This window comes from Octopus sinensis, linkage group LG25, assembly GCF_006345805.1.
Source record: "Octopus sinensis linkage group LG25, ASM634580v1, whole genome shotgun sequence".
Lineage (NCBI taxonomy): Eukaryota > Metazoa > Mollusca > Cephalopoda > Octopoda > Octopodidae > Octopus > Octopus sinensis.
In genome coordinates, this window is record NC_043021.1 from 19,696,347 (window position 1) to 19,710,688 (window position 14,342).

Below are 14,342 nucleotides of genomic sequence, written 5' to 3' on the forward strand. Positions count from 1 at the left end.
AGTCACCCGCATTGTAAACCAGGTAGTTCACAATGGAGTCATACCCAATGACTGGTGCAGCAGCACCATAGTCAACTGCTACAAGGGTAAGGGTGATGCTCTAGATAGAAATAACTACAGAGGTATCAAACTGTTGGACCAGGTGATGAAGGTCTCAGAGAAGGTCATAACCAATCTCATTAGGGAGAGAATTTGTTTAGATGAAATGCAGTTCGGTTTTGTACCAGGTAGAAGCACCACTGATGCTATATTCCTGGTCCGACAACTGCAGCAGAAGTACCTAGCTAAAGATAAACCCTCTACATAGCTTTTGTAGACTTGGAGAAAGCCTTTGACAGGGTTCCCCGTTCCCTTATCTGGTGGTCGATGCGGAAACTGGAGATTGAGAATGGCTAATAAGGGCTGTACAGGCTCTATACAGAGAGGCTGTCAGCAAGGTTAGGATGGCAACGAATATAGTGAAGAATTCCGGGTAGAAGTAGGTGTGCACCAGGGCTCAGCCCTCAGTCCCCTTTATTCATCATAGTCCTTCAGGCAATAAAGAGGAATTCAAAACGGGATGCCCCTGGGAGCTCCTCTATGCCGATGACCTAGCTCTCATAGCAGAATCACTACCGGAACTAGAAGAGAAATTTCGGGTGTGGAAGCAAGGGTTGGAATCAAAGGGCCTTAGAATAAATGTAGCAAAGACCAAAGTATTAGTAAGCAGCAAGAGGTACTCAGCACATCCCTCGGGTAGGGGGCCCTGCTCAACCTGTAGGAAAGGTACAGGTAGAAACTCCATAAGACGCACCCAATGTAAGTTATGGACACATAAGAGGTGCAGCAACATTAAAGGGAAATTAACAGATAAGATAGCTTCACATGTGCGGCAGATGCACAGGGACAATAGACACAACAGACACTCAGAAACAGATTCCATCACACTCCAGGGAGAGAAACTAGAAGTAGTTGATAGTTTCCGCTACCTGGGAGACCAAGTTAGTAGCGGAGGTGGATGCACAGAGAGTATCACCACTAGAATACGAATAGCCTGGGCAAAGTTCAGAAAGCTCCTACCCCTACTGGCAACAAAAGGTCTCTCCCTCAGAGCAAAAGGTAGATTGTATGATGCATGTGTGCGAACTGCCATGCTTCACGGTAATGAAACATGGGCTGTGACTGCAGAAGACATGCGTAGACTTGAAAGAAATGAAGCTAGCATGATCCGCTGGATGTATAGTGTCAGTGTGCACGCAAAACAGAGTGTAAGTATCCTGAGAGAAATGCTGGATATAAGAAGCATCAGATGTGGTGTGCAAGAGCGACGCTTGCGATGGTATGGTCATGTGCTGCGGATGGATGAAGAGAGATGTGTGAAGAAGTGCCACTCCAAACAGTTGAAGGTATCAAGGATGGAGAGGATAGGTAGACCCAGGAAGACATGGGATGAGGTGGTCAAGCATGACCTCAGAGCATTGGGCCTCACTGAGGCAATGGCGAAGGACCGAGATCTCTGGAGATATGCTGTGACTACAAAGACCCGGGCTGCTTTCTGCAGCAATTCCACATACCCCCTACCCATTCTAAGTACCCCGGATCCCCAAAGTACCCCGGGACCTCGTTGCCCCCGTGCCGCTGACACGTTAAAATGCTCGAACCGATCGTGACGATGCCGGACCCTCCGGCCCCTGTGCAGGTGGCACGTAAAAAGCACCCAATCCACTCACGGAGTGGTTGGCGTTAGGAAGGGCATCCAGCCGTAGAAACTCTGCCAGATTCAGACTGGAGCCTGGTGCGGCCCCTGGCTTCCCAGACCCGGTCAAACCGTCCAACCCGTGCTAGCGCGGAAAGCGGACGTTAAACGATGATGATGATGATGATGATGATACATATATATCTTTTACTTGTTTCAGTAATTTGACAGTGGCCATGGAGGAGCAAAGCCTTAAAAGGGTTTTACTTGTATGAAATCAACCCTACAACTTATTCTTTGTAAGTCCAGTACTTATTTTACTGGTCTCTTTATTCCCGAACCACTTCTTGAGCAGTGACGGGGGAGACAGACACACACACACACACAAGCTTTCAGTTTCCGTCTACCAAATCCACTCACAATGGCTTTGGTCTGCCCGAGGCTATAGTAGAAGACACTTGCCCAAGTTGCCACACTAATCAATCAAGTGTGTCAAAAACACATTCATCATAATGGAAACATTCTCTTGTGACAAACACAACAGTGATTAGCATATTCACACTTGAATCTATCTACTGGACTGTATAAAGAAATAATATTCAAGTTATCAAAGTGTACTACTTACCTCCAAGTTCCCTATTACTCTCAAAATTAATTGAAATACATTGAATATTTCATAATATGGCTAATGAAAGGGTTTTAAAATTTCCACTTAATATTTGCATCATCATTATCATTAGTCAAAACCTGGAGACATGACTCAACCAGGAAGACTTTGATACACCAACACTGATGCTGACCCCGAACATGCTAACGTTGGCTCATGGGCCCAGTTTCTATGGCATATGTGTTCTCCCCAGCTGGACGGGACGCCAGTCCATCACAGCGTTACTCAAGAAACAGGAAGAAAGAGTGAGAGAAAGTTAGGGCAAAAGGGTATAACAGGGGTTGCCTCCACCCCCTACCAGAGCCTTGCGGAGCTTTATGTGTTTTCGCTCAATAAACACACACAACGCCCGGTCTGAGAATCAAAACCGCGATTCCACTGCCCTAACCACTGGGCCATTGTGCCTCCACACACACACACATATATATAAATGTATAAACAAATATCCACACATATACACATACACATGAATGCACACAGACATGTAAGCACGCACACACACACACACACACACATGTAAGCACGCACACACACACACACACACACACACATGATGCGCACATACATTTGCATAGCATATTTTTCAATATACAAGTCAAGTTTTTCATACGAAAATTTACAGTCATACAAAAGAAGAAAAAAGGAAAAAAGGGTCAACTTATACACCAAGAGGATCAAAAATTCCTTGTGAAATGCAGCAGGATTTGGAAAGACAGTGACGATGCTTGAATCTTTACACACGTTTACACTCTATACCAGTGGTTTTCAACCAGGGTTCCGCGGAACCTTAGGGTTCTGCCAGTACAGTCTAGGGGTTCCGCAAGAAGTTACAAAAATGCTAAAATCGACTAATTTTTAATTCTCCTGTGCAGATATGTGTGCATAAGACTATTAAATTATTGCACAGGGGTTCCTCGAGCTAGTGGAACGTTTCCTTGGGGTTCCGCTTCAGCAAAAGCTGTGAAAAGCACTGCTCTATACGATTGACTTGTATGCCAGAAAATATAATAAGTAGACACACACATTATACAGAAGTTCCAATTCTTTAACCCTTTCGTTACTGTATTTATTTTGAGATGCTCTGTGTTTCTTTCAATCATTTTAAATATAACAAAGAATTTAGTAAAATAACTTAGTCATCATTAAGCTAGTGTTAGGAACATAAATTGTGACTAAGGTTTGGTGGAATATTTTAATTCAAAACTTATGAAAACAAGACATTTGTACCCAGAGCCAGAGCCGGTTTCAGCTGGGTTGGTATTGAAAGGGTTAAATTAATCATTTGTTAACCCTTTTGTTACCATATTTCTATTGAAATGCTCTCTGTTTCCTTCAATTACTTTAAATATAACAAAGGATTTTGTAAAATAACTTAGGAGCATAAATTGTGACTAAGGTTTGGTGGAAGATTTTAATTCAAAACTTATGAAAACAAGACATTTGTACCCAGAGCTTGAGCCAGTTTCAGCTGGGTTGGTATTGAAAGGGTTAAATTAATCATTTGTTAACCCTTTTGTTACCATATTTCTATTGAAATGCTCTCTGTTTCCTTCAATTACTTTAAATATAACAAAGGATTTTGTAAAATAACTTAGTCATCATTCAGCTAGTGTTCGGGACATAAATTGTGACTAAGGTTTGGTAGAAGATTTTAATTCAAAACTTATGAAAGCAGGACATTTTACCACAGAGCCAGAGTTAGTAACAAAAGGGTTAAAATATAAAAAGAAAAAAAATTATCATTTTACCGTATTCCTTCGTGGACCACATCAACTATTTCTCCAATGAAGTAACGATCTTTTGCAAAAACGAACACATCGTCGTTCATGCCAGCTAACCGACTGCGATGGGTCAGGTTTGCCAAGTAGAGAATTGGTCGCTGAAGGTAATCGGGGAATGTAGCTAAGTGTCTTCTCGCTCGCTCTTCTGTTTCCACTGCTTCTTGGTAGGTTAATCCCCATTTTCCAGTTATTTCACACGACCAAAGAAGGCTGTTGCACAATATTATTCGCTCAAAAAACTCCCTGAAAATAAAGAATGAAGAAAGGACATTAAGAAAACCGTCCATCTTTGTAAATAAACTAATAATATTTTTTCTTATTTTTTCTCTGGTGTTGGTCATTTAGCTGTGGCCAGTCTGGGGCACTGCTTTCAAGTATCTTTTTTTTAATTTTTTACCTGTTTCGGTCATTGGACTGCAGTCATACCGGGGCACTGCCTTCAATTTTATTGCTTTTTAAAGCCTGGTATTTATTGTATTGATCTATTTTGCTGAACCACTAAGTTATAGGGACATAAACACACCAACACCAGTTGCGAAGTGATAGTGGCGGATAAACACAAACACTAAAACACGCACGCACACACACAAGCTTTTTTCGGTTTCCATCTACCAAATCTACAAGGCTTTGGTTGGCCCAAGGCTATAGACACTTGCCCAAGGTACGTTGTAGTGGGACTGAACCTGGAACCATGTGGTTGGGAAGCAAGCTTCTTTCCACACAGCTAAAGTAGTACAAACAAAAATAGGTGGCAAGAGTTAAACAACAGGTCGACTCTGATCCAGTAAACCAATGTTGAAAGATATTCCATCCATGACCACCTCACTCTAATTTCAGGTAAATCTACATCTATATTGGTAAGATGTTAAGGCGGCGAGCTGGCAGAAACGTTTAGCGGTATTTCGTCTGCCGTTACGTTATGAGTTCAAATTCCACCGAGGTCGACTTTGCCTTTCATCCTTTCGAGGTCGATAAATTAAGTACCAGTTACGCACTGGGGTCGATGTAATCGACTTAATCCGTTTGTCTGTCCTTGTTTGTCCCCTCTATGTTTAGCTCCTTGTGGGTAGTAAAGAAATATATATTGGTAAGATGTAATGCAAGAAGAATTCAGCTACTGTTTCTAGTAGGTAGATAGAGGCTACCTCATTGGCCCATTTAGAAAATTCAATAATTAGCTACAATGGAAGGCAGATGTCAAAGAATTATTTTAGAATTTATCTTTGGAAGTAATTATAGAATCATCAAATGGAAGTATTACACCCACACACAACTATGTGTAAGAGTGTATGTACATACATACGAATCACATACACACATTCATGTACAATCATCATCATTACCACATTCGTTTTTCCATGCAAGCATGGGTTGTATGAGACTTTTAGAGGCAGTATATTACAGCCAAGTACCCTTGCTCGTGCCACTGGTTTAGTCACCTGTTATAATGCACAGATACAGAGTACCTATTCTAAAACCTAGATACACACACACATACACATGTACTCAAGAAGACCTCAAATCGCCAGGCCTGGTCGGCGTTTGTGAGAGATGCAGCATTGAAGATGAATGAAGCCAGTTCGACCCACCCCAGGTGAATGCTGTCAAGTCAAGTCAAGAAGACCCATCCTCCACAGCTGAAGTGTTAAGGCTACTGCCCCCTCATGAAGAGGATTGGCCAGCAAGAGTCTTGTGCTGGTGCCACATAAAAAGCACTCCTGTTGATGCCACATTAAAAGCACACAGCATACATTGTAAAGTGGTTGGTATTATTATGAAGGGCAGGCCTGCTGCGAGCTGGCAGAACCGTTAGCACGCCGGGCGAAATGCATAGCCGTATTTTGTCTGCCGTTACGTTGTGAGTTCAAATTCCGCCGAGGTCGACTTATCCTTTCAGGGTCGATAAATTAAGCACCAGTTACGCAGCACTGGGGTCGATGTAATCGACTTAATACCTATGTCTGTCCCTGTTTGTCCCCTCTGTGTTTAGCCCCTTGTGTGTAGCAAAGAAATAGGTATTATGAAGGGCATCGAGTCATAGAAACCAAGCCAAATCTAACTGGTACTTGGTGCAGCTTTCCAGGTTGTCAGCATGGAAATGGACATTAAAGGACAATGATGATGATGTACACGCACACATAAACATACAAACAGCATTTACTCAAACAATAGGGACTACATGCACTGACAAGAGACAAAAATCCAAAATCAATTTGCTCACTCTACATCAGACATGGACAACCTTTTTTTGAGACTTGGGCCACATGAGGCATGCTTCATCATCAGGTGAGCTACACTACTAAAAAAAATTCAAAGTAATTTTTCATCAGGTGTGGCATTCAGAAAGGCCCCTAGGTCACAGGTTGCCCATGACTGCTCTACATATCAGGTTAACTTGCTAGAAATAGCACCCAAATCTCTCTCAAATCGCCATGTAATGTCCCTAAAACAGAAATTATACAATGTACACTATACAGAAAATATATATATAAAAAAAAAAAAGCAGTATGGTCCCAGATGGAAAGCAGTTGATCATAGCTCTGCCCAATCACAGTTAACCTGGGGTTAAAAAAACACCATCAACAACACGAATAAGCACAAGCTCAACCTGTTAAAAATAGCAGCTAAATCACACATGCTAGTCTGATAAAAAAAACAGAAGGAAGAACCTACATAGACATGGATACACCAAAAGTGACAGCTGCAGCATCTTTGAAGGTAAATCAGCTGCCCAACCAGGGTAGACCTGGGGCTAAATGACTGCAGCAACACTGGATGCAATAATGAAGTATTACAGAGACCATAAAATGTAATAGAGAGAGTTGAAAAATCTTTGACCAAGCAGTTAGTGTACAAAATATCCCTTTCCCAACCATGTGGTCATGAGTTCAATCCCACTGCATGGTACTTTGGGGCAAGGGTCTTCTACAATAGCCTTGGGCCAACGAAAACCTCGTGAGACGATTTCACGGACAGGAACTGCAAGAAAATTGTCATAGATGTGGGTGCACGTGTGTGTGTGTGTGTGTGTGTGTGTGTTTGTCCTCCGCCACTACCATTTGACAACTGGTGTTAGTTTGTTTATGTCTCCCTAACTTAGTGGATTGGTAAAAAGCACAAGGCTTGACTGAACCCCAAAACAGTGCCCCCCAGCATGGCTGCAGTCCAAAGACTGAGACAAGTAGAAGAATGAAAGCTGAAACAGTAAGCATGAGGGGTAACTTCTAAAAAGACCAGTTTAATGAAAATTCCAAACGATTTCTAGCTTCTTAAGACTATAGACAGTAAAACAGCTTAAATTAATCCATTCTTAATCTCCTTCATCACCTAAGACTCGTCTGCTGTCCTCAGCACAAACAATGGTGGGACTACAGACTACAGAAGCAGCTGTCCAAAACCTGTACACAAATCCATTCTTATGATATACTGCAGGTGCAGTAGAGGGCTTAAGAAGTTTGCTTCTGACTCACATGGTCTCCAGTTCTGTCCTATTGCATGGCACCTTGATCAATTGTCTTCTACTATAGGCCCAGGCCAACCAGAGCTTTCAATGGGTTTGGTAGACAGAAACTGAAAGAAGCTTGTTGTGTATGTGTGTGCATGCGCATGTATGTTGCTATCTCTTTGCCTTCACATCACAAGATAGCTGTAAGCAAGTATCACCATCCAGCAAGCGGTGTCCATTTCCAATGCTGGGAGGGGGCACGTCAGGTCATACAAAACAATACACACACTACCAAATTCACTCACAAGGCTTTGGTTGGCCTGGTGCTATTGTAGATGAGATTTGCTGAAGGTGCCTCTTTTACCAAAATGGAATCATGTTGTAGTGTTGCCATAGTGTTAATTCTAAAACATCATTGTTGTTTAGCCTCATGTGAATGGTGACAGCAAAGCTTATTCCCAAAGGCAGTCCAGCTATAACCAACCCCATTTTTGTTTCAGACACTGTATCAAATGTATTCTATTTAATTTAACCCTTTAGCATTCAAATTAGTCTGTCAAATCATCATCATCATCGTTTAACGTTCGCTTTCCATGCTAGCATGGGTTGGACGATTTGACTGAGAGCTGGCTAACCAGATGGCTGCACCAGGCTCCAATCTGATCTGGCAGAGTTGCGACAGTTGGATGCCCTTCCTAACACCAACCACTCCAAGAGTGTAGTGGGTGCTTTTACATGCTACCGGCACAGGGCCAGTCCGGCGGTACTGGCAACGAGCTGGCAGAAACGTTAGCATGCCGGGCGAAATGCTTAGCGGTATTTCGTCTGCGTTACGTTGTGAGTTCAAATTCCGCCGAGGTCGACTTTGCCTTTCATCCTTTCGGGGTCGATAAAGTTACGCACTGGGGTCAATGTAATCGACTTAATACCTATGTCTGTCCTTGTTTGTCCCCTCTGTGTTTAGCTCTTTCTGGGTAATAAAGAAATAGGTACTGGCAATGACTTCGCTCAAATCTTTTACACATGCCACCGGCACAGGTGCCAGTAAGGCAATGCTGGTAACAATCACTCTCAAATGGTGTCTTTTATGTGCCACCGGCACGGAGGCCAGATAGCTGCTCTGGCAACGATCATGCTCGGATGGTGCTCTTAATACCCTACTAGCACGGGGCTCAAGTGCCAGTAAGGCAACGCTGGTAACGATCATGCTTGAATGGTGCTTATTTGTTCAAATAATTTTGAATAACGCATTATCTCAAAGCTTCAAGATTTCAATGATATGATTATTTTTAGTATGACATTCTAACATGAAACAGGAAGAACATTCAAACTGGACGTGACTGGTTTAACCCTTCATATTATTCTGAATACTTATTTATTCACTTTGTTTTGTATTTATCATGCATTCTCTTGCAGCTTTGAGATTTTCATCAGGTAACCTAGTTTTTAGAATGATATTGTAGGGCAGGTGTGAGAGGCAAGATTTGGACAATTTCGGCATAAAACAAGTTGAAAATTTTGGCTGGACAGGGCATGTTTAACCCTTTAGTATTTAAACCGGCCATATCCGGCCAAAATAGTTAATCTGTTTTATGTTCAAACTGACCAGATCCTAGCTCTCACACCTACCCTACAATGTTATTCTACATTAAGTAATTACACCATCAAGATCTTGAAGATATGAGATAATGCATGATTAATTCAAATCAATGGGAATCAATAGGCATTATGTTTGATTCAGTAATCTGAACACTAAAGGGTTAAATGCTGATAGGTGAGTTGGATGACATTTGGCTGCTGTTTCAAGATGGTCTACCATTCGACAAAGTTGTTGCTTCCCAACCACATGGTTCTGGGTTCAGTCCCACTGTGTGGAACCTGAGGACAAGTGCCTTTTACTATATTTCTGGGCCTACCAAAGCCTTGTGAGTGGATTTGGCTGTATATATCTATGTGTGTGTGTGTGTGTGTGTCAACCATGTTGGTATGTTCGTATCATTATTCCTGTTTAGCCCCAAGTCAGTCCTCATCCAGAAGCCTTTGTCAATCTGGGACTACAATATTCAATATGTCTGGGCATTATTTTAAAGCAGTAAAGTATGAATAAAGGCACTTATGGTTACATCTGTATCTAACAGCTTTAGTGACAAGAGTCTACCACCACAACCACCACGAGCTATTAAATTCCATTTTGTGTTTCTTTTTTTTAATGTACATGGAGCCTCGTTTATCACTAATCCAAGATAACACAGTACGTTCAATTATGAACCATGCTAAGCTTTATCACAGATTGAATTACGATAACATGGGTCAGCAATCAGTTGAAAATTCTGCTTGTACCACAAAAAAAACAGGCCCCAGGGACCACCCACGATGCTCTGACTATCGCTTGTATTTACATAACTGTGCCAGGAGGTCGTGTCTTTTTTATACAAAATTTACATACCTGTACCCCTCAACAAGGGACTGGTAAACAGAAAAAATACGAATATGCCTGACCCTAACAAATTACAGACGCGTATTTGCTACAACAGGGGTCCCCAACTACCCAACCACAGACCAGTTTGAAGCCACATGCAAAGAAATTTTATTTCTGCAGGGTGTTTTTGCACAGGAGTGGCTGTGTGGTAAGTAGCTTGTTTACCAACCACATGGTTCCGGGTTCAGTCCCACTGCGTGGCACCTTGGGCAAGTGTCTTCTACTATAGCCTCGGGCCGACCAAAGCCTTGTGAGTGGATTTGGTAGAACGGAAACTGAAAGAAGCCCATCGTATATATGTATATATATATGTGTGTGTGTGTTTGTCCCACTAGCATTGCTTGACAACCGATGCTGGTGTGTTTATGTCCCCGTTACTTGGCGGTTCTGCAAAGGAGACCGATAGAATAAGTACTGGGCTTACAAAAGAATAAGTCCTGGGGGTCGAGTTGCTCATTAAAGGCAGTGCTCCAGCATGGCCGCAGTCAAATGACTGAAACAAGTAAAAGAGTAGAGTATTATAAATCTAATACATAAAGCACTCGTGGTAAAGCCATATAAAAGCACCCGGCACACTCTATAAAGTAATCGGTGTTAGGAAGGGCACCCAGCTGTAGAAACCATGCCAAATCAGACTGGAGTTTGGTGCAGCTTCCTAGCTCGCCAGCTCTGGTCAATCTGTCCGACCCATGCTAGCATGGACAATGAACATTAAATGATGATGATGGTGATGACATATGTAACATGCATGTATGTATTGTATAGGTGACACATGTATTATATCATCGCTTTATGTCTGTTTTCCATGCTGGAATGAGTTGGACAGTTTGACCGGAGCTGGTCAGTTAGAGAGCTGCCTCGGCTTCATTTGTCTGCTTTGACACAGAATGTACTGGATGACTTTTATGTGGTGCTGGCACGGGGTCCTCATACGTAGCACTGGCATGGGTACCTCATACATAGCACTGGCATGAGGACCTCATACATAGCACTGGCATGAGGACCTCATACATAGCACTGGCATGGGTACCTCATACGTAGCACTGGCATGGGTACCTCATACATAGCACTGGCATGGGTACCTCATACATAGCACTGGCATGGGGACCTCATACGTAGCACTGGCATGGGGACCTTATACGTAGCACTGGCATGGGGACCTCATACGTAGCACTGGCATGGGGACCTCATACGTAGCACTGGCATGGGTACCTCATACGTAGCACTGGCATGGGGACCTCATACGTAGCACTGGCATGGGGACCTCATACGTAGCACTGGCATGGGGACCTCATACGTAGCACTGGCATGGGGACCTCATACGTAGCACTGGCATGGGGACCTCATACGTAGCACTGGCATGGGGACCTCATACGTAGCACTGGCAAGGGTGCTTTGTATATATGTATGTGTGTGTGTTCGTCCCCCCAACATCGCTTGACAAACGATGCTGGTGTGTTTACGTCCTTGTAACTTAGCGGTTCGGCAACAGAGACCGATAGAATAAGTACTAGGCTTACAAAGAATAAGTCCCGGGGTGGATTTACTCGACTAAAGGCAGTGCTCCAACATGGCCGCAGTCAAATGACTGAAACAAGTAAAAGAGTAAAGAGTATAATAGAAACAGTAGCAAGTCTTCACGCCTGGCTGCATCTAATTCCATCCACTTATTTTACTTTCTGCTCTTACTAACATGATCATTCAATCTGCTAGAAACAGAAGCCAAATCTCTTTCATATCACACATCCTACTGTCATAAAAAAAAAAAAAAAGAGGCACATTGGGTTCTCTGCACAAAGGTAAAGAGCTAAGGTGATGATGACTGGAATACCTGAATTCAGTTCTATTTAATTAGAGTTAACAAGAGTTAAACAAAGATCAGTTTTCAGGGTGCTGCTACATGATCAATCGAAGTATTAGAAATGGCAGCCAAACCTCCCTCAAAACACAATTTACTATTTTTAAAAAATAAATGCATTAAACAATGCCATTCTCGATACACTGCACCCACCACCCAAATGATGAGATGGTCATCTTGCTCTGAGCTGACCTAGAACTAAATATTTATCACTCAGGTAACTAGAAATAGCAGCTGACTCTTCTTCAAATCACATCATACTGAATAAAAAAAGGACAAGAACAAGCCTTGAATATAATCCTAGATACACTGTGTATCTTTTATATCTTTAATCTTTCAAGGTAGTGCCCCATGTTGGGTTTTAGTTAAACGAATCAACCCCAGTAGTTATTTTATTTTTAAGCCTGGTACATATACTATCGTGGAGGCACAATGGCCCAGTGGTTAGGGCAGCGGACTCGCGGTCATAGGATCGCAGTTTCGATTCCCAGACCGGGCGTTGTGAGTGTTTATTGAGCGAAAACACCTAAAAGCTCCACGAGGCTCCGGCAGGGATGGTGGTGATCCCTGCTGTACTCTTTCACCACAACTTTCTCTCACTCTTATTTCCTGTTTCTGTTGTACCTGTATTTCACGGGGCCAGCCTTGTCACTCTCTGTGTCACGCTGAATAACATCCCGAGAACTACGTTAAGGGTGCACGTGCCTGTGGAGTGCTCAGCCACTTACACGTTAATTTCACAAGTAGGCTGTCCCGTTGATTCGGATCAACCGGAACCCTCATCGTCGTAACCGACGGAGTGCTTCCATTCCATTCTACATATACTATCAAACCCCTTTTGATGAACCGCTAATTTACAAGGACGTAAACAAACAAACGCCGGTCGTCAAAGGTAGTGGGGGGGGGCAAACGCAAATGCACACACAAGGCGGGCGTCTTTTGGTTTCCATCTACCGAATCCAATCACACGCTTTTGGTTAGCCTGGGATTAAAGTAAGGTGCTGAACAGTGTAACTGAACTCGGAACCATGTGACTGCAAAGCAAACGTCTTAACCACACAGCTATACTCTTTACTCTCTTTTACTAGTTTCAGTCATTTGACTGCAGCCATGCTGGAGCACCGCCTTTAATCGAGCAACTCGACCCCGGGACTTATTCTTTTGTAAGCCCAGTACTTATTCTATCGGTCTCTTTTGCCGAACCACTAAGTAACGGAGACGTAAACACACCAGCATCGGTTGTCAAGCAATGCTAGGGGGACAAACACAGACACACAAACATATATATATACATATATACGACAGGCTTCTTTCAGTTTCCGTCTACCAAATCCACTCACAAGGCATTGGTCGGCCCGGGGCTATAGTAGAAGACACTTGCCCAAGGTGCCACGCAGTGGGACTGAACCCGGAACCATGTGGTTGGTTAGCAAGCTACTTACCACACAGCCACTCCTGCGCCTATGCTTGCACCCATAAATAAAATAAATTTTCAAAACAGTCATAATGGTCGCTGTTAGAAGTGTCTGATCAAGGCCAACCTGAGGCTATAAACAACACCAACAACAACAAGTGTGTGAAATACAAAAGCTGCAAAACTATTTTGATAAAAAGAAGGTAGACATGGGTTACGATGGGAAAAGTTGTTGGATTTTCACAAATAGCAGCTTGTTTGTAGCGAAAGAGAAAGGAAATTGAATGAATGAGAGTGAGAGAGTGTACCTGGAAGGGTTGGCATAGCTGCCTCGCTCGAAGTCCCATACCTCATGGGAAAAGAAAAAGCTACAGTAGTAGAGAGGTCGGGTGGGAGGAGAGCAAAACAAAAAAAGAAATGAAAAGATTTTTTACAATTTTTTTTTTTATTTCCTACCAGAATCTTTACTGTTGAAAGAAACAGGAATATTAAAAAAAAAAATGAATGTGCATCTATGTTTGTGTGTCTGTGTTTGTCCCCCTAGCATCGCTTGACAACCGATGCTGGTGTGTTTACGTCCCCGTCACTTAGCAGTTCGGCAAAAGGAGACCGATAGAATAAGTACTGGGCTTACAAAAAGAATAAGTCCCGGGGTCGATTTGCTCGACTAAAGGCGGTGCTCCAGCATGGCCGCAGTCAAATCACTGAAACAAGTAAAAGAGTAAAAGAGTAAAGAGTAAGAGAAAGGGATGGACGACCATTTTCCTTTCCCGTGCAATGTGGAACTTCGAAGGACCACACGTATCTATATCTACACGTATCTATATCGCGCGCGTGCGTGTGTGTGTGTGTATTTAAAAGTTATTTTAAAATCGAATTTATTTGTAAACAAGAAATGAAAAAAAAAAACCAAAGACCTAGTAAGAAATATATGTCATTATGTTGTGAGAGACGAAAACACCAAGGGACGGGGGGGGGGGCAGTAAAAATGTCCGTATTTTTACCGTTGCACAAAACCAAACG

At 42.7% G+C, this 14,342-nt stretch overlaps 1 protein-coding gene across 2 annotated transcripts in view; it reads right to left on the reverse strand.

Moving 5' to 3' along the window:
* Positions 1-14,342, reverse strand: part of LOC115224223 (bromodomain adjacent to zinc finger domain protein 1A) — a 98,190-nt gene that overhangs the window by 55,170 nt on the left and 28,678 nt on the right. For both annotated transcript variants that reach the window (XM_029795004.2, XM_036513450.1), the window contains exon 2: positions 4,091-4,366. In XM_029795004.2, the coding sequence (XP_029650864.1) occupies positions 4,091-4,366 (276 nt within the window). The remainder of the gene's footprint in view (positions 1-4,090; positions 4,367-14,342) is intronic.